The sequence below is a fragment of the Amphiura filiformis genome, chromosome 4, assembly GCF_039555335.1.
Source record: "Amphiura filiformis chromosome 4, Afil_fr2py, whole genome shotgun sequence".
In the NCBI taxonomy this organism is placed as follows: Eukaryota; Metazoa; Echinodermata; class Ophiuroidea; order Amphilepidida; family Amphiuridae; genus Amphiura; species Amphiura filiformis.
The window spans coordinates 48,585,236-48,607,115 of NC_092631.1; the positions used below are offsets into that span (position 1 = coordinate 48,585,236).

The 21,880-nt window shown below is 36.8% G+C and overlaps 1 protein-coding gene across 1 annotated transcript; it reads left to right on the plus strand.

The window, feature by feature from the left end:
- The first annotated feature begins 1,860 nt into the window (after positions 1-1,860).
- On the plus strand, positions 1,861-14,401 carry LOC140150995 (glycoprotein-N-acetylgalactosamine 3-beta-galactosyltransferase 1-like). The gene is made up of 3 exons (XM_072173183.1): positions 1,861-2,106; positions 5,820-6,499; positions 8,146-14,401. The coding sequence occupies exons 1-3, from the start codon at positions 1,899-1,901 to the stop codon at positions 8,404-8,406; spliced, it is 1,149 nt and encodes a 382-aa protein (XP_072029284.1). The 5' UTR covers positions 1,861-1,898; the 3' UTR covers positions 8,407-14,401.
- Positions 14,402-21,880: the final 7,479 nt, after the last annotated feature.

Genomic DNA, 21,880 nt, shown 5'->3' on the forward strand with positions numbered 1-21,880 from the left:
GTCTGCCCACATCATCCCATAGCCTGCCAAGATAAGTCTTCTAGTGAAGAGAACCAGCAAAACTTCCTAGTCTAGATTCAGAAAAATTATTTTCCTAAAACATATACCTATTTTACCTTACCATGCAAAATCAACACAATATTTCTGATATCCGTTCAACCACAAGTTATATTTTTACACATTACAAGCATAAATCATCATCAAAACAACTTGATTCAGGTACATGCTTTCTTTATGAATTTCTGTTTCATACATAGCCTAGAAACAACAATTTTTTATATCCAACTAATAAGTACCGAGGCCAGCTTTGCTGGCCCCGGTACAAAAAGGACTAGGCAAGGTTGGTGGTTCGAATTCGAGCTGAGTGCAGTGGAATTTTTATATTTGTATATTTGGTATTTGAAGAGCTTTGTTGCAAAACCACTTGCCCAATTTCATCGAAATAACATAAAAAAAATCACTGATACATGGGGATGAGAATATCGCCAAAAACTGCTTTTGTTGAAAACCCCCTTATATCAGTGATTTTTTAATGATTTTTTGATGTGTTCTCAAAATTGGGCAAGTGGATGTGAGGGGTTTTGCAACAAAGCTCTTCATTTTATGGTATCAATTTATAAATTAGAAATATATAATATTTCCATTATAATTAGTTGTGGTACCATGGGGGAAAATGCCCCAGTCAAAAATCTTGCCCCCCCCCCCCCTCCAAAAAAAAGCTGAACTAGTTCATTTCACAGCAATTTGTAGAACTGATTTCCTAATTTATGAACCCCCTTGTCATTGGACATTGCCCCAAATGCCCTCAGGAAAAAAATCTGGTGCTGCCACTGAGGGGCTGTGCAATAATTATGAGCCCGGGGGGTAAAATTTCCAAACGGCTCGCCAAAAATTGCTTGCCCACCCTCTCGGCCCGCCATTTGCCCCCCCCCTCCTTGAGCATGCCAAATTTTTGGGATACATGTTGCGAGCGCAACAAGCAGGAAATTTGCATATTTAAATTTAAAGCGTTTCCGTATACTGTTTTCCTAAGCCTTTTTAGAGCATTTTATTTAAAAGGCACCCCATGAATATGTGCCAAAATTGCTTGCCCCCCCTTGGCTTGCCAAAATTGCTTGCCCCCCTTTTTGGCTCACCAAAAATGTCTTGCTCCTCCCCCATTTTACCCTCCCCCAGGGCTCATAATTATTGCACAGCCTCTGATTAAAATAATGAATAATTACATCTATAGCTGCTCTATGAGGTCAGTTAGTATTCGAGCTAGGGTCCAGGACAATAAGGAACCGTTCACAAACACTTGTTGGGGGGGGGGCCTGATTCAAAAAAAATTTCATCGCGAACATTTTTCGGTGCCCCCTCTCCCCTTTGCAAACCTCAAAAATTTCTGGGCCCCCTTTTTGACATGAAAATTATGGGTCAGCCCCATAAAAAAGCATATAAACTCGATTTTTTCCAGGAAAATTTGTGGTCCTATTTTTTCAGGCCCCCCCTTAGGAGGGTCAAATTTTTGACGCCCCCCCCCCTAGTACAAGGAACTTATACGATGTCCTCATTCACAAAGCGGTCCGAATTTTGAGCCATAAGTTTACGTGGTGAACTAGCCCCCCCCCCCCTTTTTTGCATCAGCCCCACACCCCAACAAGTGTTTGTGAATGGAAAATTTGTGGTCCTATTTTACAGGCCCCCCCCCCTTAGGAGGGTCAAAATTTTGAGGCCCCCCTTTTTTTTTTCATTAGTTCCCCCCAAAACAAGTGTTTTTGAGTCCTTAAAGTAAGTGGACAAGAACTGCTTCCACATCATCACGTAAATGATCTAGAAACACTGTCACAAAACAATCAATCAATTTAAAAATGGCGACCGGGGGAGGTGGAGGAACACGGTCAGTGTTGGTCGCTTTTATGTTCGCTTTTTTACTCGGTGTTGCAGTTACAACATTTTTAGTAAAGTTTGCTCGCATATCTCATGTTATCACATTATTTGACCAAAGAAGAAGAGAGTCATTCGACCTCTCCGATCCGTACGGGCATGTTAAAGTTGACGAGTCTAATGCTGTTTCCCTGAACGAGTTACGAGAGTTCCAGTCGCACAACCACGATAAAGAATTCGGTAAGCTTAATAAATTTTGGTAATTATTAATAGATTTGCATGATTTGATTATGCTTAGGTTATAATTTTATTGATTTTATAATATATTTGCAGCTGTTGTCACGTAGTTATAACAGTTGGTATTGTCGTAAATTGTGGTGATCTTCAGTTCAGTATAGACTCGCTGAGTCTCATGGACGCCGTTCCTATGTCCATCAGACTCGTATTTCCCATTTTGGATGTCAATGGGAAATACACACTTAACGATTTGCGCCGGTTAGAAACTTGAAAAAAAATCTTTAAAATTTTATCAATGTATATAAAAGTGGTACCAACCTTATTGTGCTTGCTAATTTAAGACTTGGTTGAAACAAAATTAAGGATCGAATGCATTTTAGTGTCCAAAAGGCAAAATTATCGTCAAAGTTCTGCGAAATCGGCACCCTTTTGCGAAGGGTTCAGAATTGAATCGAAGCGAAAATATCCGATCTTTGCGATCAAAAACACAAAATTACAACTTTAAACATACTATTGGCAAAAGACATTATTACCAAACAATATAGAATAGAAAATTTGACATCATTTTCTCAAAATATTGAAGAAATTTGCTCACTAGACATCGAAAAAGTACGCAATCCAATTCCCGTTCAAACGCGTGAGAAACTGAAAGTGCATAATCCCGACTAGTTCAGTATCATGACTATGACTGTCATGACAATCATGAGACACAATCACACAAATTAGGTATGCCAGGTGAATAAGCCAGTTCGCAATTTCAGAATCATGATGCATTGTGGGTAATATTTGCGATTTTTGGAGATAAACACGAGGAGGCTGCAGTGCATTTCCAATGGCGGCGAACTTTGCACTTCCTTCAAAAACATATTTTTGTAAAACATTTTTTATTCATTCCTACATATGTTAATATTTCCTGTGAAATACAAATATAAATTTCCTGCGAAGACCAAACTGTCAGCGAAATTCCAGTACAAAACGTTTTTTACGGAAACGTCAAAGTTCACCCCATTGAAAATGTACGGTAGCCTCGTTGTGTTTATCGCTATATTTATTTGGCGACTTTGTTTCTGCACATGCGCAGTTGTAATTGCGAAAGGGCTTATTTAAATTTGCCATCAAACTGCATCATTTTATATATCAAATTAAAGCCCTTGAGTAAAGAAAGCCAAAACTGAAAACTTTTTGTCATAGCAATTTCCGTGGCAAAGTTACATCTTTTCAAAGATCGACTTTCATCAAAAAGATTCTGCTAGCAAAATTCCCCAAAACAGCATTACAGGGGTGTTTCTAGATCTAAATAGTCTCATGATGATAGCAGCTTTTTTTAATGGAACTGCTATCAAAATCCCTCTCAAATTCCATGTGTAAGTGTCTCATCACCATAAAAAATCATATATTTGGGTCAAGTGAAGTATAGAAAACATTTATACCGGTATAGGTTTCCTTGACCAACCTGTTCTTGAAAAAAATTCAAATTTCTATGTAAATATGTATTGTGTTTGGTCCCCGGTCTAGGCGAATTTCGCTGACTAGCACATGTGTTAACTAAGGTTTGCCTGGCATACCTACATAAATCATGCATGCATCAATGGCAATCATGCCCCCGAATCATGGCAATGCCATCATTGCTATGTACACATGTCACATGGACCATATCTGGATCCAGTTGTAGTATTTAGATTTCAAACGTTTGAGGACTTGTTCTCAAGTTGTAGCAGGTGCCGTACAATGCATAGAGTGTCTTCAGTGTTAATTGTTTTCATTATATGTCACAAAATATTAATATTATTAGGGTGGTCACATGAAAATTTCAAACCCACCCCTGCTGGAATTACTTTTTCTGTCAGGATTGTTCCTGCTGCAAAATGATTTAAAAAAACCTCTAGTTCAGGCGAGACACTAATGGGTTTTACTCAGAATTAAATGAAGATTTCAATATATTATTTAGTGTGATATTACGGTAGTTATGGCTCAAGCAAATTTTGTTGCATGCCCCAATTGCCCCCTCATGCCACCATCCCTGAAATGTTGTTTGCCCTACATACTATTTTTGAGATGAAACCAAGATGCACAAGTGACATTTGAAATATCAGAGGTAAAAAGGATATTTCTTTTCCATGCCACATATTTAAGGGGGTACTACACCCATGTGGTAAATTTGTGACTATTTTTGCATTTTTCTCAAAAATAATTACACACTGGTAACAAAAAGTTATGTATATTATTGGGGCAAGGAATCCAATTACTACACTGAAATTTCAGTGACTCAAGACATGCGGTTCAGTATATATGATATGAAACGAGGTACATCCTAGCTGTACCTTATTTCTGGTCATAAATAACAAACCGCTTGTCTTGGGTCACTGAAATTCCAGTGTAGTAATTGGATTCCTTGCCCTATAATATACATAACTTTTGTTACCACTGTGTTATTAGTTTTTGAGAAAAATGCAAAAATAGACACAAATTTATCGAGGTGTGCCCCCTTAAATATGTACAGTGTTGGTCAAATTAGTCAGGCTGGTATTACAATTATAATGCATGCATGACTGCTTGTGTTCATGAGATGCAGAACGTAATACATTGTAGGCTGCCTTGTGTTAAAGCCATATTATAACATTTTCATACAAAATAGTTTAATATTTCTTTGCCATAAAATGTTAGCTTTTACAGTCAGATATATCCCCTTTTAAGTTTGAGCCGAACAACTAAGGCAAAGCAAAGAAAATTGGAATATACATGTACTACCAGCGCTGATGTCGCCAATACATATCACTCCTTCGGTCGTGTTACGATACAACACTGGATTATCCTTCCTTTGTTGTGTAGATCACTGTCCCGCATGCCATGTACGTACTGCGTTTAACTAATATTTCCATTGTAATAATAAAACTATGGTTCTTGCATTTTATTCAAAATCTCGGATTTTGTCCAAACTACTGCATCTAGAGTCTTGATTTTTGCAGGGTATGTTGGTTGAATAAAGTACCGTAATTGATATAATTGTGTAAAAAATAGAATTTTGACAAGTATTGAGGGCATCCTCCTGAGCAAATGTAGTATGATTTCTGTCCAATTTAAATTCATTATTTGGGAAATCTTTTATTTATGATATTTCTTTACAAGTATTAAATTATCAATCAATTTCAATAAAGATACAACATCGGGCAGCAATGATGTATATCAATTTTTGCATCTAAACTGTTCAAGTATTTTGTTGTGCCTGCAATGCATAAACAGTGTTGATGCATGAATGAAGATGAGCCTTTAAAATATTATAGAACATATATGCTCTGCTATAGTTAGTTTGGCCTATAATTGGCAAAACAAAAAACTCATAACAATTACATGTAACATTGTAGAAAGGCGTGCATGCAGTTGGGTGCAGCACTTGCACTACATAGTTGCCCATTGCATAATCAGCATTTACGCCAGTTGGGTGTTGCATAATGTGTGACTGGCGCTCACTTGTGTAAATTTACACAAGCATAAGTGGGGACTTCATTGACGTACTAGAGTAAGAAAAAACAAATAATTTTAGCCAATTATAAGCCAAACAAACTATAAAGCTTAGAAAATGTTTATTATTAAAAACAACAGTCCCAAATGCAGGTATAATTCGGGAGGCAAAATCACTGAACATTAAATTCAAAGTGAATTACATACAATTGTTTTTGTTGTTATTCTTAATGTTTCTTTATCAATTTCTTTTTCAGATCAGGACATTCTAGCCGATGTACTTTATTCCAAAGTGCGAATACTCTGTTGGGTCATGACAAATCCAGCAAATTTACACAAGAAAACTATACATATCAAAGCAACATGGGCCAAACGCTGCAACAAAATCTTGTATATCAGCTCGGAAGTGGACCCCGACTTCCCCACAGTCAAGGTGAAGTCAAAAGAAGGAAGAAACTATCTGTGGCAGAAGACAAGACACACTTTCCAATTACTCTATGAGGAATATTTAGACGAAGCCGATTGGTTCATAAAAGCAGATGATGATACCTTTTTAATTCTGGAAAATCTTAGATATTTATTGTCGGGTTATGACCCATCTGAACCCATATACTTTGGTCGCAAATTTAAACCATATGTGCAACAGGGCTACATGAGTGGCGGAGCAGGTTATGTAGTCAGCAGAGCAGGTGTCAAGAACCTTGTAGAAAAAGTTTTTACAGACTCTAGAAAATGCAAATCTGGAGACTTTGTTGGCGGAGCGGAAGATGTTGAAATTGGGAAATGTCTACAGAATGCCGGAGTCAAAGCCGGGGACTCGCGAGACCCAAATGGGCGTGATCGATTTCATCCATTTATTCCTGAACACCATTTAGTGCCTGGCATTGTGCCTAACAAATTTTGGTATTGGAACTATGTGTACTACAAAACATCATCGGTATGGTAGCATTGTATTTAAAGTGTATACTATTATATTCTTGTTGTACTATAGTCTGTAATTATATTTTTTGAGATAGGGTGGGTAATATTAAGGGGTACACCCCTTGATAAATTTGTGACTATTTTTGCATTTGTCTCAAAAAATAATAACACACTGGTAACAAAAGTTATGTATATTATAGGGGCAAGGAATCCAGTTACTACAATGGAATTTCAGTGACTCTTGGACCAGCGGTATGTTATTTATGATAAGAAAAGAGGTACCACTAGAATGTACCTCATTTCTTAACATAAATAACAAACCACTTGTCTTGAATCACTGAAATTTCAGTGAAGTAATTGGATTCCTTACCCCTATAATATACATAACTTCTGTTATCACTAGTGTGTATAATCAAATTAAGTAATTCTTGGTCAAACTGGAACATGTGCGTTGCGGCCATGTAGTGTATCAAGCGTGTACGCAGTGTAAGGCGTGTGTATACTTTCTTCTGTACCGCGCTATATTTGCATGTGTTTATCGCGGAGCCACTAGCGTTCACAGTGTTCCAGTTTGGCCAAGAATTACTTAATTTGATTATAGTTGGTAAAAGCTTGAGAGTCCACAGAAAGGAAATACAACTATGTGAGTGTATCACTGTCTATGTTGGCAGTCTTGTGACGTAGTACATAAGTATGTGTTAAAATTAGAGTGATGTGTTATGCGTTTGAACAATTTATGCGGGTGCTGGCTGCCGTATTTGGATATTGCATGATTACGCGCAAGGGGGATTGGTCAAATGTTTGATTTTTTTTACAGGGAAAATGAAATATAAAGATTAAATTTGTATTTTGTTTTAGAAAATGTGACCCAGATGGAATTAAAAAGGTGAAAACTGGGATCTGGGGTTCTTATTTAGAGGTTAATGCACCGTGCATCAATTGTTTTGAGGGTATTTTGAAAAATCTAAACATTTTGCTTTGGCTCTCAGGATATTCCTTGGTTCCAAAGCAAAATGCTTACATTTTTCGCAATATCCTCAAAACAACCTATTCACAGACTTTATTAAAATAAAAAACCCAGATCCAAGTTTGGTATAGTGTGCCCGTATCTTGAGGGCAATGGTCACATTAGAGGTCGTTCCCTCTTGTTTTACTGTATTTTGTACGAGTTGAAACCATCATCAAAGAATGGTTTAAAAAAAGTACCGGTACAGTATTCAACCTAAAAGTGGCAATTTTTGCGAGATTTAATTTAACTTCACGATTCGAAGCTGCCGTAAAATGACATTGACCTACACAAAAAGAATATATTATGTGTTCATTGTTATTTTTACTGCTGCTTGGAATGGAAAAATATATGTAGGGCAAATATGTCTTGAGCAGTCGGGACCCTTGGTACGTACATGTTGTAAGTCGCTGCAAAATTAATTAAAATTTTTTATATATAGAAGGATTTAAACTCTTGATCTCAATACAAATATATTTACCTCCGTAATTTTCAGCTGTTGCTACTACCGCCTTGTAGCGCCCTCCGTCTTTGTTCAGCTGAAAATTACGGAGGTAAATATATTTGTATTGAGATCAAGAGTTTAAATCTTTCTATATGGATTACCAATACAGATGAACTTTCATGCTAATAATTTTTATATGTTTGTATTACAGGGCCCAGAATGTTGCTCCGACTACTCCATCTCATTCCATTATGTAAGTCCCAACGCTATGTATCTATTAGAGTACATGATATACCATATGAAACCATTTGGAGTTGGACACTATACCTGCCCAAGTGAAGCTAAACCAATAATAAACAAACTGCTGGTAGGATCAGAGGAAGGCAAAGCAGCTGTTGAAACTGGAGAGAAGAAAGATACTAAAGAGCAGGAGGGAGACAAAGAATTGGGAAATGACACTCAACAAAGGTGATCATAAAAAATATGATAAGATAACTTATGATTCAAGCACAAAGAAGTTATTCCTCGGGGTCACCAACCTTATGCCTGCAGGCCACATGCAGCTACCCCTTAACAATGTCAAGTGCGGTTCGCAAAGACTTCTCATACCAAATATGAATAGATACAATCCAGAAGTTAGTATCGCTGTATGCAAAAACTGTCTGAACTTCTCAATTTGGCCCTTAGGTCTAAAATAATTCCTGGATTAGAACTTTATTCTTCATCATAATAGAGGTTATCCATGTTCTATCAGCTGATTTAGGTTCAGATGGTGCGCCACAGTTTGCTTTGGCAAAGTGAAGTTGGTATCATAGTTTTACAGTTTCAATCTTTTTCATGTTTTGGGAAAAGACAGGTGGTCCTTGCAACCTGCTGATATAGTCCAGATGGCTTCCTTGAGACAGCGTCCGCATGTGATACATGCGATCAAATGTGGTGCATCTGTAGCGTGCGATGTGGTGTGAAGTGACTACCCTACAGATGCAACACCTTTGATCGCACACGTATCACACACGGACGCTACTGTCACATGGGAAGCCAAATGAAGTCTGATATGTGTGTGCTCAACCTTAGATGGTGGTTAATTCTTTCTTTGTAAATAGTACCAAAAATTATCAAACGTTTGGACTCCCTTATCCAACTAGTTTACGTATTCCAATTTCATGTATCCTTGATACATTTTTTTGGTACTTTGGACCAAACTTCAACTGCTCTGCTTTAAAAGTACCATCATAATCTATTGTACAATGGTGTACTTGTAATTACAGAGAGCCTACTCAAACGTCCTGTAATTTCCATTTCTGTCTTTGCATAATCTTTCTTTAATGGAGAATGGTCTGATCAACAAACTCATCCCCACTTCAGAGATTTTATTAAGTGGTTATCCAATCCTTTGCAGAGTTGGCTTTCAAAATCACATTTTGACTCTCATACCGAAAGGGATTGGAATACTGACATTGAATTTAACAAGTGGGGGGTCAAGTTCTTCAACCAAGATGGAAATAGCATGTGATGAAAATGGACCATCTTCATTTAAGACCCTGTTCACATTAGAAAATTTTCTTCTTTCGATGAACCTCGAACAAAGATTAAAAATCGTTTTTTCCTAATGTGTACGCACTTTCCTTCCTTCGACGAAGATTAAAATTGCTTCGTTCAACAAAGCTAAAAAGGTTGTTTCGACGAAGGAATACTTCGTTCGACAAAGCTAATTTTGTAATGTGTACGCTCGCTTCGTTCGACAAAGGAAAGTGATCATGTGACAAGTGACCTTCGCCGGCTTAAATAATAGCCAGGCGTTAATAGCTTCATTCGAGCTTCGTTAATTTTCATGAAATGTGTACAGTGCAATGTCTTCGTTCGATCTTCGTTCAGCGTAATGTGTACACATGCTTAATTAGTTAATCAAGATTAATTTATCTTCGTCGAATGAAGAAATCTTCTAATGTGAACAGGGTCTAAGAAAAGATAAACATGTTTCACAATTTTACTATCCAATTTGGTTATAATTTTGAACTGAACAGAGGAAGAAAACTGATATAATCTTCTGTAGCTAAAAAAGCAGGAAATTGTTTCCTGTAGGTGGCCTATTCAGGTAACCCCATTTGAAATTCATACTCCCTGTATGGATGACTATGCTCATGTCTACCATAAGGTGTCTATGGATCTCAACTGGATCTCACCACAAGTGTCTTATGATAGCATCTATTTCAGGGGTCCTCAACCTGTTGACTGTGAACCCATTTGAAGTTGTCAGTTTGGAACTCGAGGCCACAAGATTTTGCATGAATTAAAATAAACCAGGTCACAGGTGGTCTTTACAAAAGGGTGGTTGTATTCTGAACAGGGTCTTAGGCAGTATTGGAAGGTAGGTTTGAGAGTGTAAATTAAAAAAACTGGGTGTGTAAATGTAAGATTTGTGTACAAAGTATATGGCAAAAACTGGGTGTGTATTTACAAATTTGGGTGTGTAAAACACTCCCTACACGGCTGGCTGCCTAAGCCCTTGATTCTGAATAGTTAGAACTCTGATCTCTCTTATTACAAAATGGGGGTTGTATTCTGAACAGGTTGAGAACCCCCTGATCTCTGTACAAAAACAGGGGTTGTGTACCATTTTAAAGATGCTGAGAACCCCTGATTACAAAATAGGGGTCATATTCTGAATTACTGAGGACCCTTGATCTCTTTTAGTACACAAGGGGGTTGTATTCTAAACAGTTATTGAGCCCCTGATCGCTGTACAGAACTCCTGATTGGTGTACAATAACAGGGGTTGTGTACCGTTCTGAACAGGTTGAGAACTCCTGATTACAAAATAGGGGTCATATTCTGAATTATTGAGGACCCTTGATCTCTTTTAGTACACAGGGGGGTTGTATTCTGAACAGGTATAGAACCCCTGATCGCTGTACAAAAACAGGGGTTGTGTACTGTTCTGAACAGGTTGAGAACTCCTGATCTCTTTTCTTAGAAAATAGGGGTTGTATTCTGAATTATTGAGGACCCTTGATCTCTTTTAGTACACAAGGGGGTTGTATTCTGAATAGGTTTAGAATCCCTGATCTCTCATAGTACAAAATGGGGGTTGTGTTTGAGAACCACTTATCTCTGTTTGTGCAAAACAGGGGTTGTGTACAGTTCTGGATTATTGAGAACCACTGATATATTTTAGTACGCAACAGGGGTTGTATTCTGAACAGGTAGAGACCCCCGATCTCTCGTAGTACAAAACAGGGGGTTGTGTTTTGAACAGGTAGAGAGCCCATGATCCCCGACTCGTGTTTATACATTATTATGTTTTGATGAATCCAAGTGTGTGAAAATATTGGATCCAAAACATAATAATGTTCAAATTGGATGCTTTACGCCCAATATTTATTGGTCTCGCTATGAGTTTTAAAATATATTGGACTCGACTACGTCTCGTTCAAAATTTTAAAACTCATAGTTCGACCAATAATATGGGCTCAATCGATCCAATTTGATATCGAAATAGGGTTGTGCACAATTCTGAACAGATTTTGCTTCCACATCAACCTATCCTATACACTTGAATATCATTTTATTATCTTGTTTCTATGAAACTAGTTCAAGAAAAGGTAAAGGTGTCATATGCATGAAATGCATGCATAGGCTAAACTTTCTATTTTTGTACATAGTGATTAGTACACAGAACAACTCTAAATGTAATATTATACAAATATTTACTGCTCATTCAGGATCTGGTGGAATCTATTGTCCCCTCGGTGAACTGGAGACCGTGAGCCTACTATTTTCCCCGAGACCGCCAGGTCGAGGGAAAATAGTAGGCTCACGGTCTCCAGTTCACCGAGGGGACCAATAGATTCCACCAGATCCCTAATTTAGAGCAGTAAATATTTGTTTTATATCCTTCATTAATATATTCTTTGTTCATTGATTGGTTGAAATAAATGAAGGCTAGGCCTAGTCAAAGCTAGGCTGGCCTTGCTTTGTTTTGATTGAATGCACGTACATGCGTAGGCCTACATGCATGCATGCACAAAGCACGCATAAGCTTACCGTGAAAGTTGTAAACCTCTACAATACCGCAGTGAAACGAGTAACCATGTTCTCTGTTATTTTTACCATCAAAATTAAGATACTGATCCTGATGTAATTCAGATTTATGCCATGAAACCGCCGTATTTTAGCTGCACTTGTGCTGCTTGTGTGCTTCGCAAGACAACATGACTTGCTACACATTAATACCCCGGAATCGGTACTGATATCCTGCGTATGTGGCGAGTTACACCGGACCACTAGGAACTGCGACGCGGCTATGCGGTCATACACGCTCAGAGGGAGATAGTAAAACTATTTCCGGGAGATAGTACTTTGAATAGTACCCGTTCCCTCATCGATCGGCTTTTTGATTGCTTTGCAAAATAGCAAAACTATTTTTGGTCACATGATACTCGTTTAACCAATTAATGAACGAGAATATATTAATGAAGGATATAAATGAAGTTATTGAGCTTGGAAAATAATACAAAGTATTCACACTAATATACTTATGTGGTAGCATCTGTCATTTGATGCTTGCTTTACTGCATTTATATTTTTCTAAAGCTGGTTTCGGTAACTTCATCATGCACATTATCTTGAAACAAACTACTTGTAGTAATTCAAAAAATAATGTGTGCTGTATTTTTCTGTAATCCGGTGTAATATTCTGTGTTATGTTATAATGATGTGCCAATTGTAGCACATTCCTTAGAATATCCAGGCATTGTTGGATTAGCCTTTTCAAAGTATGGTGTGCACAATAGGAGGGCCGTATTCAATCTGGGCAAAACCTGGCAAATTCAAAAACCTTTACCCACTTTGTGCAGCGCCATCCTATTGTGTCCGCCATACCTCAAAAGGGCTAATTGGAATCATTCTTGATCTTATCAAAGATTACTGTTGTATTTTCATGTATTTTAAGCAATTTCTTTTAACATATCTTTCAAGAAAGTAATGTTAAATAAATATTGTAAAACAAGTATGAAAAAATTAATATATCAAATCATGCAACAGAGATGTGCAATAACATAGTGATTAAAGAGTACATGAGTAATTATGTACTTTAACATTATTATTATTAAATAGAGATATATAATAGTTTGTCTCATCTCAAGTTGAGAGTAACGCCATGTTGGATTTTGCAGTATTTATGTTGTTGCGTTGCCAGCGTACTGACAAATCGCCCTTCTGCACATGTATATATATATTACCAGCGGGATTATTAGGTCAAATCTGCCACTGCAGAATCCATCATGACGTTACTCTGAATTAGAGATGAGACTGTAAACTTTAGTTACTGGTACAACCAGTATCTTGCTGATGTTTAAATTATCCATCATGAAGGAACCACCTCACCCTGTACGAGGGGTTTAACTGGTACAGGTACGTCAGGTAACCAAACAAGCTCCAGTGGTTCCAACCGTGATCCCATACAAGACTAATAAGACTACCCATTATAAACCATTTCCTCCAATTTCTATTTCACTTTGGAGCAGTGGCGTAGTCAGGCATGAACATTTTCAAGTTTAAGCCTGAATCCCGGGGCCTGAATTCAGGCTTTTTTGGGTCCAAATTTCCGTACGTACTTTTAATTTCAGCCGGTTTTTAGCCTAGTTTCACATGCTTTTTCAGGCTTTTCAAACTTTCCAGGTTTTTTCATCAATGATCATTCTCATGCCTGCATAGTGTGGGTCATCATATTGGGGGCACCAACCATGATTGGGGGCACCGGGTCTGATTTGGGGCACCAGGTCTGATTGGGGGGGGTACAAGCCGTTTTTCGGCTATTTTCCTATGGGATTTTCTAAATTTTGCAATTGATTCCTCCCCTGCCCCTATGACGCTACGCCACGGCTTTGTAGAGAAATATGTCAATTTTGAAAGTCTCATTTCAAGACCCTCTTCCAGACCTCTGGAAGATTTTGTGATTTTCTTGCCCTATATTGCAAGTCCATGAACCACAGCTGGTTTAAGTTACCTGACCAGTATTAACCAAGTTAACCCCTGGGCACCCTTAATACCAGAATTATTTCACACATTTGTATAATGTTACACCATATCTTCACTCTTTTGTTAAGAAATGAAATCTTGAGTGGTTAATTAAATATTGATATAACCTTATCAGCCAAATGGGCACAGTGGCATTGTGTGACACCGATTACCAAGGTGCGAGCATTGGAAAATGTGAAAAAATCAAACTGGTGCCAAGACCTGCTAGGTCTGCACTCCCCTCCTATGAAATCAGATAGTATTATTTTTCATTGTATACCATTACCATGTAGGGGTTTTTCTTAGAGTCCTTAATATTATTATACCTAGTATTCTGGGTAATAAGATCTTAAATTAAGATTGTATAATTTATTACAATTAGATAGTTAATATATCAATGCTGCTTTATATTAAGGAGAATTTCGTCAATGGTCAATCTTTTTTGTTGTTGTCAACAGGGCATAATTTAGTGATCAGATTTTGCGTAGCAAAAGTGCTATGCAAAATTCTACTTGTATAGCAGTTTCTCAAGTTTGAGTAGCAGATTTAATTCCCTCCCGATTTTAGGAATATTTTAAAAGTTTTCCTAAAAAATATATCTAGAAACACATCGGCAAAATTCAAGAACAAAGATGGCCGTTTTCATAGCGATCCTGTGTGCACACACGGCAAAATACAAGGCAAAATACTGCCAAAATTATGACCCCTGAAGGCAAATAACAAGAAAACATGGTAAATAAGTAACACAAACTTAATTTTGTTGCATGCACATATCAATTTATTAGCTCTTATTGACAACAAGGTGAGTTTATAGTATGTCATGTTTTGTAAGTGGTAAAATTTTGCATCGCAAAATATGCGATGCATCGAAAATAATGAATCGCAAGTGACCTAGATTGAGTAGCAAACTGCGATGCGATACCGACTAAATTATGCCCTGGTTGTCAAAACAAACAATTATGATGCTTACTTGCGCCATCGCCATGCAGCGTGGCTCTCTTTAATTTTATGTTCACTCCCAGGCCCCGAAATTCATGTTTTCAAGGCCAGTGAAGTGAGCAAAGTGCATGAAGGTACTGAAGAATGCTTTGATATTGACGGAGGCCAGGGGCACCAGAGGCCATCGTCTTGTTGTGATGACATATCACCATGGACAGTCGATTTGCGCGGAAAAAAAAATAGCAAATTGCGCTGAGATTGCGCGGAACTTTTTTTCAGTGCAAATCACGTATCCCTGCCCATAGGAAAAAAAAATAGCCAATTGCGCGGAAAAAAAGTTCCGCGCAAATGGCTTGTCCCTACCTATCACCTTGAATTTTGAGGCTAATCATTTACCCATGTAACAAGAAATGAAGCTGTATGCCAAATAGAAAAAAGAAATCTATTTTCAAACATATGCTTATTACCTTGTTTGGGAATCATTTTTGGCTTGCATAATAATACCTGGCAAATGAAGCAGCTGAAAAATGTTTTTTTGTATGATCCAAAAACAACCAAACGTTGATTGCACTCACAGTAACACCATCTTCAGTAACTCATTGAACAAGAACTCTTCAGTCTTTATTATGCATTCTTGTGTTTACTCATTACTTCCGATGCATCTATACTTCATTTATGATGCATTGTAACTTTGCGATGGGTTTCAAGACTTGCCTTGTGTCTTCAATGTCTTGTAAATGTTAAAGATAATCACTCAGCTGATATAATTATGTACACATATTTTAAGGTTGCCATTGGGCAATTCCAGTTGAAATCCATACAACCCCTATGGAAGACACAACCTTAATGAATATTAAGTTTGAATGAATATTCACACAGGGAATGTGGATTTCAAATGAACTTGCCTGAATGGGTGACTCCATTTGAAATCTACACCCCCTGTGTGGGAGGTTAAGGTCATGTTTTCCATAGGGGTGTATGGATTTCAACTGGAATAGCCCATTGTTTGTTGCACCTGTTTACCTATCCTGTTGTACAGATCTTTACTACTATTCTTTCAAGTGCCTTTGAATGAAATTGATAAATTATGAATGTATATTGATGAAAATGTGATGAGAGTAGGCACAAGATGCCAGTTTCTATCATATCTAGTTAGTTTGTGGGGAGGGTGGTTGGAATTATGTAGAGTATCCATGCTCGGTCTAAAACAGGCTTCCTCAAATAGATTTGTTGAAGCGCCACATGAAATAAAAGAAAACTGTAAAGCGCCACTCAATGTGCCACCCATCGCGGTGATTTAGCACCGGGGAAGTCAGGGTGCCCCCTCTGAAGCTATTGATTTTTTGAAATTTGAGGTGCAAATGACGTCATTTGGTGCAACATTTTGTATTATTTTAGCCTGTCTTTACAAGGATAACATGGGAATCGCATTGTTTAATGTTGAAATGTAGAATATTGGAGATATTCCTGATGGATGAAGTTTGATTTAATTTGATTTTTTTAAATAATTTTTTTTTTTTTTTAAATCTAAACAGTGCATGGCGCCACTCGGGTATACAAGTGGCAAGGCCGCCGCTATTTTGCGGACCCCTGGTCTAAAATATGAAGAATTGCAATTTGTTATTAAAAGTTTCGGAAAAGGTAACAAAATGTAAATCTTGCAGTAAACTTAAGGGGGTACTACACCCCTGCCCAATTTTGTGCCTATTTTTGCATTTTTCTCAAAATTTTTAGCGCATTGGGGACAAGTAAGATATGGATATTATAGGGGCAAGGACTACAACTACTGCACTAGAAATTTTATTTCAGCACAGACAACACTTGCAGAGTTACAGTCAAAAATGAGGGAAAACCAATATTTGATCAATAAATCAATAACTACTTGCTTCGAGTTGCTGAATTTTCAGTACAGTAGTTGAAGTCCTTGCCCCTATAATATACATATCTTACTTGTCACCAATGCGCTATAATTTCTGAGAAAAATGCAAAATAGGCACAAAATTGGCCAGGGGTGTAGTACCCCCTTAAGGTATCAATCAACATTGATAATCCTATAAAAAGTGAATTTAAACACTGCAATAGTTAAAGAAAAAAGATGTAAATCCTGATTTAAGCCAGTTCGGGATTTTGGTTGTACTCTGCAACCAGGCAAACCTCTTCGGTAGTTCAAGTTTAGTCATTTTGCAGGTGAATTATAGGTTAAGGGCTGGGGTATGAACGTTTGGACAGTATTTATTTTGGGACATCAGAGCACATCAGACATATCGAATTGCATTCTGAATACGAAGAATGTCATTCTGATATCAAATAATTTTGATTTTTGAAATTGCAATTTAATACACATTTTATGGCAAATCATTAAAATTGATATTTGTGATATTTAACAGTACTTGAAGTAAACTTTATAAATCTGACGATTTATACTTAAAGTGTATGTAGGTGGGATGAAAAGCCGACGATCAATTGAAAATTTTGACCTTTCAGTATTGAAGATATGGATTTTTTTCCCAAAACACCCAAAAAAAATTGGTCTTTTTTTTTTAAAAATCCATATCTTCAATATGAATGGTCAAAATTTTCAATTGACCGTCGGCTTTTCATCCCTGCTACATACACTTTAAGAATATATCATTAGATTTATATAATTTACTTCAAGGACTGTTATATATCAAAATTTGAAAAATATCAAATTTTTATAATTTGTCATAAAATTTGTATTATATTGTGATTTTCAAAAATGAAAATTATTTGATATCAGAAAGACATTGTTCAGTATTCAGAATGCAATTCGATAGGTCCGAGGTGCTCTCATGTCCCACAAAAAATACTGTCGAAACTCAATAAACGCTCATTTTAGATCCCTTAATGAATGCGTATTACTTGTTGGGAGAGAAATTAGACAACAATATTGCAAGCGCTGATGTTGATGCGTCTAATGCACGAGCCCGAAGGGGAGTGCATTAGACGCATCAACATCAGCTGAAAAGTGCATTATTTTGTCTAATTTCTCATTAACCTATTTCATACGAGAAGAAAAAAACATGTGATTTTTGCTGTTTTTATAACAAAATTATCACTAAAATATTGGAAAATAGAACCAAATAATGCATCAACCCTCTCGAAAAATGAATCAAGCCTATGTGCGCGAAAGCATGGTTCAGATTTTTCTAACGCTTGCTCTGATTGGTTCTTTCTATCTAAGAGTGTATGAATGCATTATATTAAACTGCATTTTCCAACATTTTGTTCTAAAAATAGCAAAAAATATGGGATTTTTTTTAGTTTATGTAATAGGTTAATAAATGCATTCACTTGTTGCTCAAGCAATTGTACAATAATACACTTGTACTGAGATGTTGATGTGTTTAATTAGATGGATCAACATCTCAGTACGTGTGCATTATTTTATACTAAGGTGTTTCACTCCCAACAAGTGATACGCATTTATTAACGTATTGATTGGTATAGTGTGGCCACTAAATGTCGTTTGGCATACTACAACCGTGTCGTCATTCGCCAGTGATGAAAATTCTCTTGTTGTACTTTAACATGTTTACTTCATGGATTTAGTAATTGCTGTGATGGGTGTCAGAACTTTATGAGATAATGTTGAGGTGCTTACCATGTGAATGCTGACATTGTTAATTTCTATCATTGTGTCATCAAGAAATTACAACATAAAATACTATTACTAGTGTGGACTGGGTCTAAAAGTCAGATACGATGGAAGTAAAACAGATTTTATGCTGAGTTTGCTGACAGCATTCAATTTTTAACTTTGTTATTATTTTGTTGAAACTGCCATGAAAATTGAATCATAATTGTTAAAATGTGAACATTATAGTGGTACTATAAATTGTTAAAACAAATTACACTTTCTCACATAGTCTCGAGATATTTTGCTTGATCACTTCTCAATTTGAAAACACGGCTTTTCTAGAGATTTACTGGTTAAAACCAACTACTTATAATGTTACCCTCAACTGAAATTAATCAAGCAAATAATTTAATGCCTTCCACCTGAAAAGTTTTGTAAACATATTAGTTGCAAACACAGAATTATAGGAGGAGATCCGGGCCTGACCGCCATCTTGATACAGGCATGGAACAAAAATTGGAGGTATTCGGTTTTATTCGGAATGCGCTCAATGCATTCGTTGTCAAGTAAGCTTTTGAGAGATGCACTTGATGCGACCTGCATGCAAGTACCAAGACACTTCAGATGAGACACAGAATTGTTTTTGTTCATCCCCACACACCGTCGACAAGGGACCCGAATACCCCCAATTTTCTCCTCATAGGGAGTCCCGGTTCTCCTCTAATTCTGTGGTTGCAATGAACTTTTTAAAATGTATATGATAAATATTTTTTGTCTTGCTTAGTTCACATGACAATTAGTTCAGCCTCTATTCTTTGATAAATATTATATTTGTGTGTGTATATGGGAAATAAAACAAATATACACAGTAATTAGAGAGATTTCTTCTGTAAATGTGTTTACATTGTGTGACTTTTAAAACAATATAGAAGCAGATACTGCAGTATATCCATAATACCCGCCCTCCCCCCTCCCACTTAATGGAAAGACCCCCATATTGAGTTGTCATGCAAAGGAACGCAACTATTGTATAAACTTTAAAAGTTTGATAATCATTAATAAATTATATATTTATTAGTTTTTAAAAACTAAACTCCTTAAAAAAAGTTTGGAACGGCTAAAATTTCAATTGATCATTGGCTTTTCATCCCAGCTATTAGATTTTATAAAGTTAACTTCGAGGACTGTTAAATATCGAAAATTAAAAAAAATATCTAATTGTAATAATTTGTCATAAAATTTGTACTATATCGCAAATTTAAACAAAAAAAAATCAAAATTATTTGATATACCAACCATTTTCATACAGCCTGTAGAAGATATATAATAGGATCTTTGTCTCCAGTAGATAGCACACTAACACTATTCAATCTAAACTGAGCTCAAAAAGAAACTTATAATTTTTCACAACTTGTGAATCACAAGGTCATATCTTAAAATACTGTCAATCAAAATGAACCAAAATCACACACAGGATTACCTTAATACTCTACTCAAAACACATGTCAGTAACCAAGCAGTTGTCCAACTGACACAACAGCAAAATGCACTGTCATGGGACAGCTTCCTGGACTTCCTTCACTTTCACAGCCCAACATTTGGCACCCAGGACAAAAATTCTGGGAGAATGCACACAAGATCCTTGCAGAGATGATAAAATGGTGCTGCTTTCTGATTTTCATACACTTTTTTCATGAAACAGGGCTGGGCTGTGAATGTGGTCCAGGAAGCTGTCCCATGTCAGTGCATTTTGCTGTTGTGTCAGTTGGATTACTGCTTGGTTACTGACATGTGTTAAGAGTAGAGTATTGAAGTAAATCTGTGTGTAATTTTGGTTCAATTTAATGGACATGATTTCAAGATATGACCTTGTGAAAAATTATAAGTTTCTTTTTGAGCTCGGTTTATATCGTTCAGGAGACAAAAATTACACCATGCTTTTAATAGGGAAAAACACATGAATTCTACATACTTTTATACCAACAGAAAATATTGCAACACTCTTGTAATTTGCTCAATTTTGATCCTGCATTACATAATGGATATTAGACTGGTTCACTTCCAAATTTCATTAGACTGTTTCTATTTGTAACATTTGCATGTAGGACATATAGTTACGAAGTTATGAGGCTCAACAGGTCCAAGATCAATTTGCATGTTATACAGGGGTGAAAAATTAAAGTTCCTCTGATTTTCATAAAAATGAATGCAAACTGTTCCTCAAGTTCAAGGGATGGGATTCAGGAAAAGAAGAGTTTTTGCCATCTGTGATGTCAAGTTCAGAAGATAGATGATAAATAATTTTATTTATAAATAAATACAATTCCATTGAATCCTATGGGATCCTACATATCTTTTATAGTGCAAACTACTTATTCTTTTTCCGAAACCTCATAGGCGAACAATTTGCTTCAACTTTTACAAAAATTGGAGCAACTATGACTTTTGACCCATACACAACAAGCAAATCGACCTGTGACCTTTTGTGCCCCATAACTTCTTAACAATAGGTCGTACACATACAAACATTTCCGGGATCCGTGGGGCCGACGCATAATTGTTATTGAAAGTGTTGTTGGAATAATATTTAGGGGTCAAATCAAAACTCGACCGCCGGTTGCCCGCCGGTTCCGGGCGGTTCTAAATTATACACAGTAATGAGGTCAGTCGTCACACCCTGGTTCATATGGCCGGTTGGTATCATTGAGTGAATAAGTGGAGTGATTTCAAGTGGTTTCTTTTCAAATTGTGTACAATAGGAACGGGAATAGGAATAATCGATTTTCCTTCTCGGAGTTCTTCTCAATCAATGTAGCTACTTTAAGCATTTTGTTTTGATAAAATATAAGCAGAGACTTGGTCTATTTATTTCTAATTATTTTAAATCGTGACAAGTTAGACAAAACCTATTTTAAAGTTTCATTTCCGAGGGGATAATCGCGATCACGCAATTCTGCATGTTTTAAAACGCAAGGGTAATACATTTTTCATAAACTGTGTTTATAATCGAAAGAAAGAAAGCAAAAAAGAATCAAAGAAAGAATAGGGAGTCATAAGATGACCAAAGAAGGGGAAGTGAGAGGTTGAGAGGAAGACGGAGAGGGAGGATGAGAGGTGGAAAAGGGGTGAGAGTATGAGATGTGTCTCTCACATCACATGAGAGAGATAGAGGGGGGGATAAAAAACTACAAAGTTCGTAATATAGGCCATATTAGGCCGGTATATTTGGCCTACAATGATGTTGGCCAGGCTCGTTGAGGTGATGTGCCAGAAGAACTAATGATTTTGCAAGATCGACAAAATATATATGCGAATCCCATCGTCCCTCAGCACCGAGCCCTTCATCAACACTAATGGAGATTAGCCATGGGGCAGGGTGGCAAGTCATTCC

Bases quoted from the DNA above. Each gene is read 5' to 3' on its own strand.
- LOC140150995 (XM_072173183.1), top strand. From the start codon at position 1,899: ATGTTCGCTTTTTTACTCGGTGTTGCAGTTACAACATTTTTAGTAAAG. The intron at 2,107-5,819 runs GTAAGCTTAATA...TTTCTTTTTCAG, and splicing joins CAACCACGATAAAGAATTCG to ATCAGGACATTCTAGCCGAT. The intron at 6,500-8,145 runs GTATGGTAGCAT...TTTGTATTACAG, and splicing joins TGTACTACAAAACATCATCG to GGCCCAGAATGTTGCTCCGA.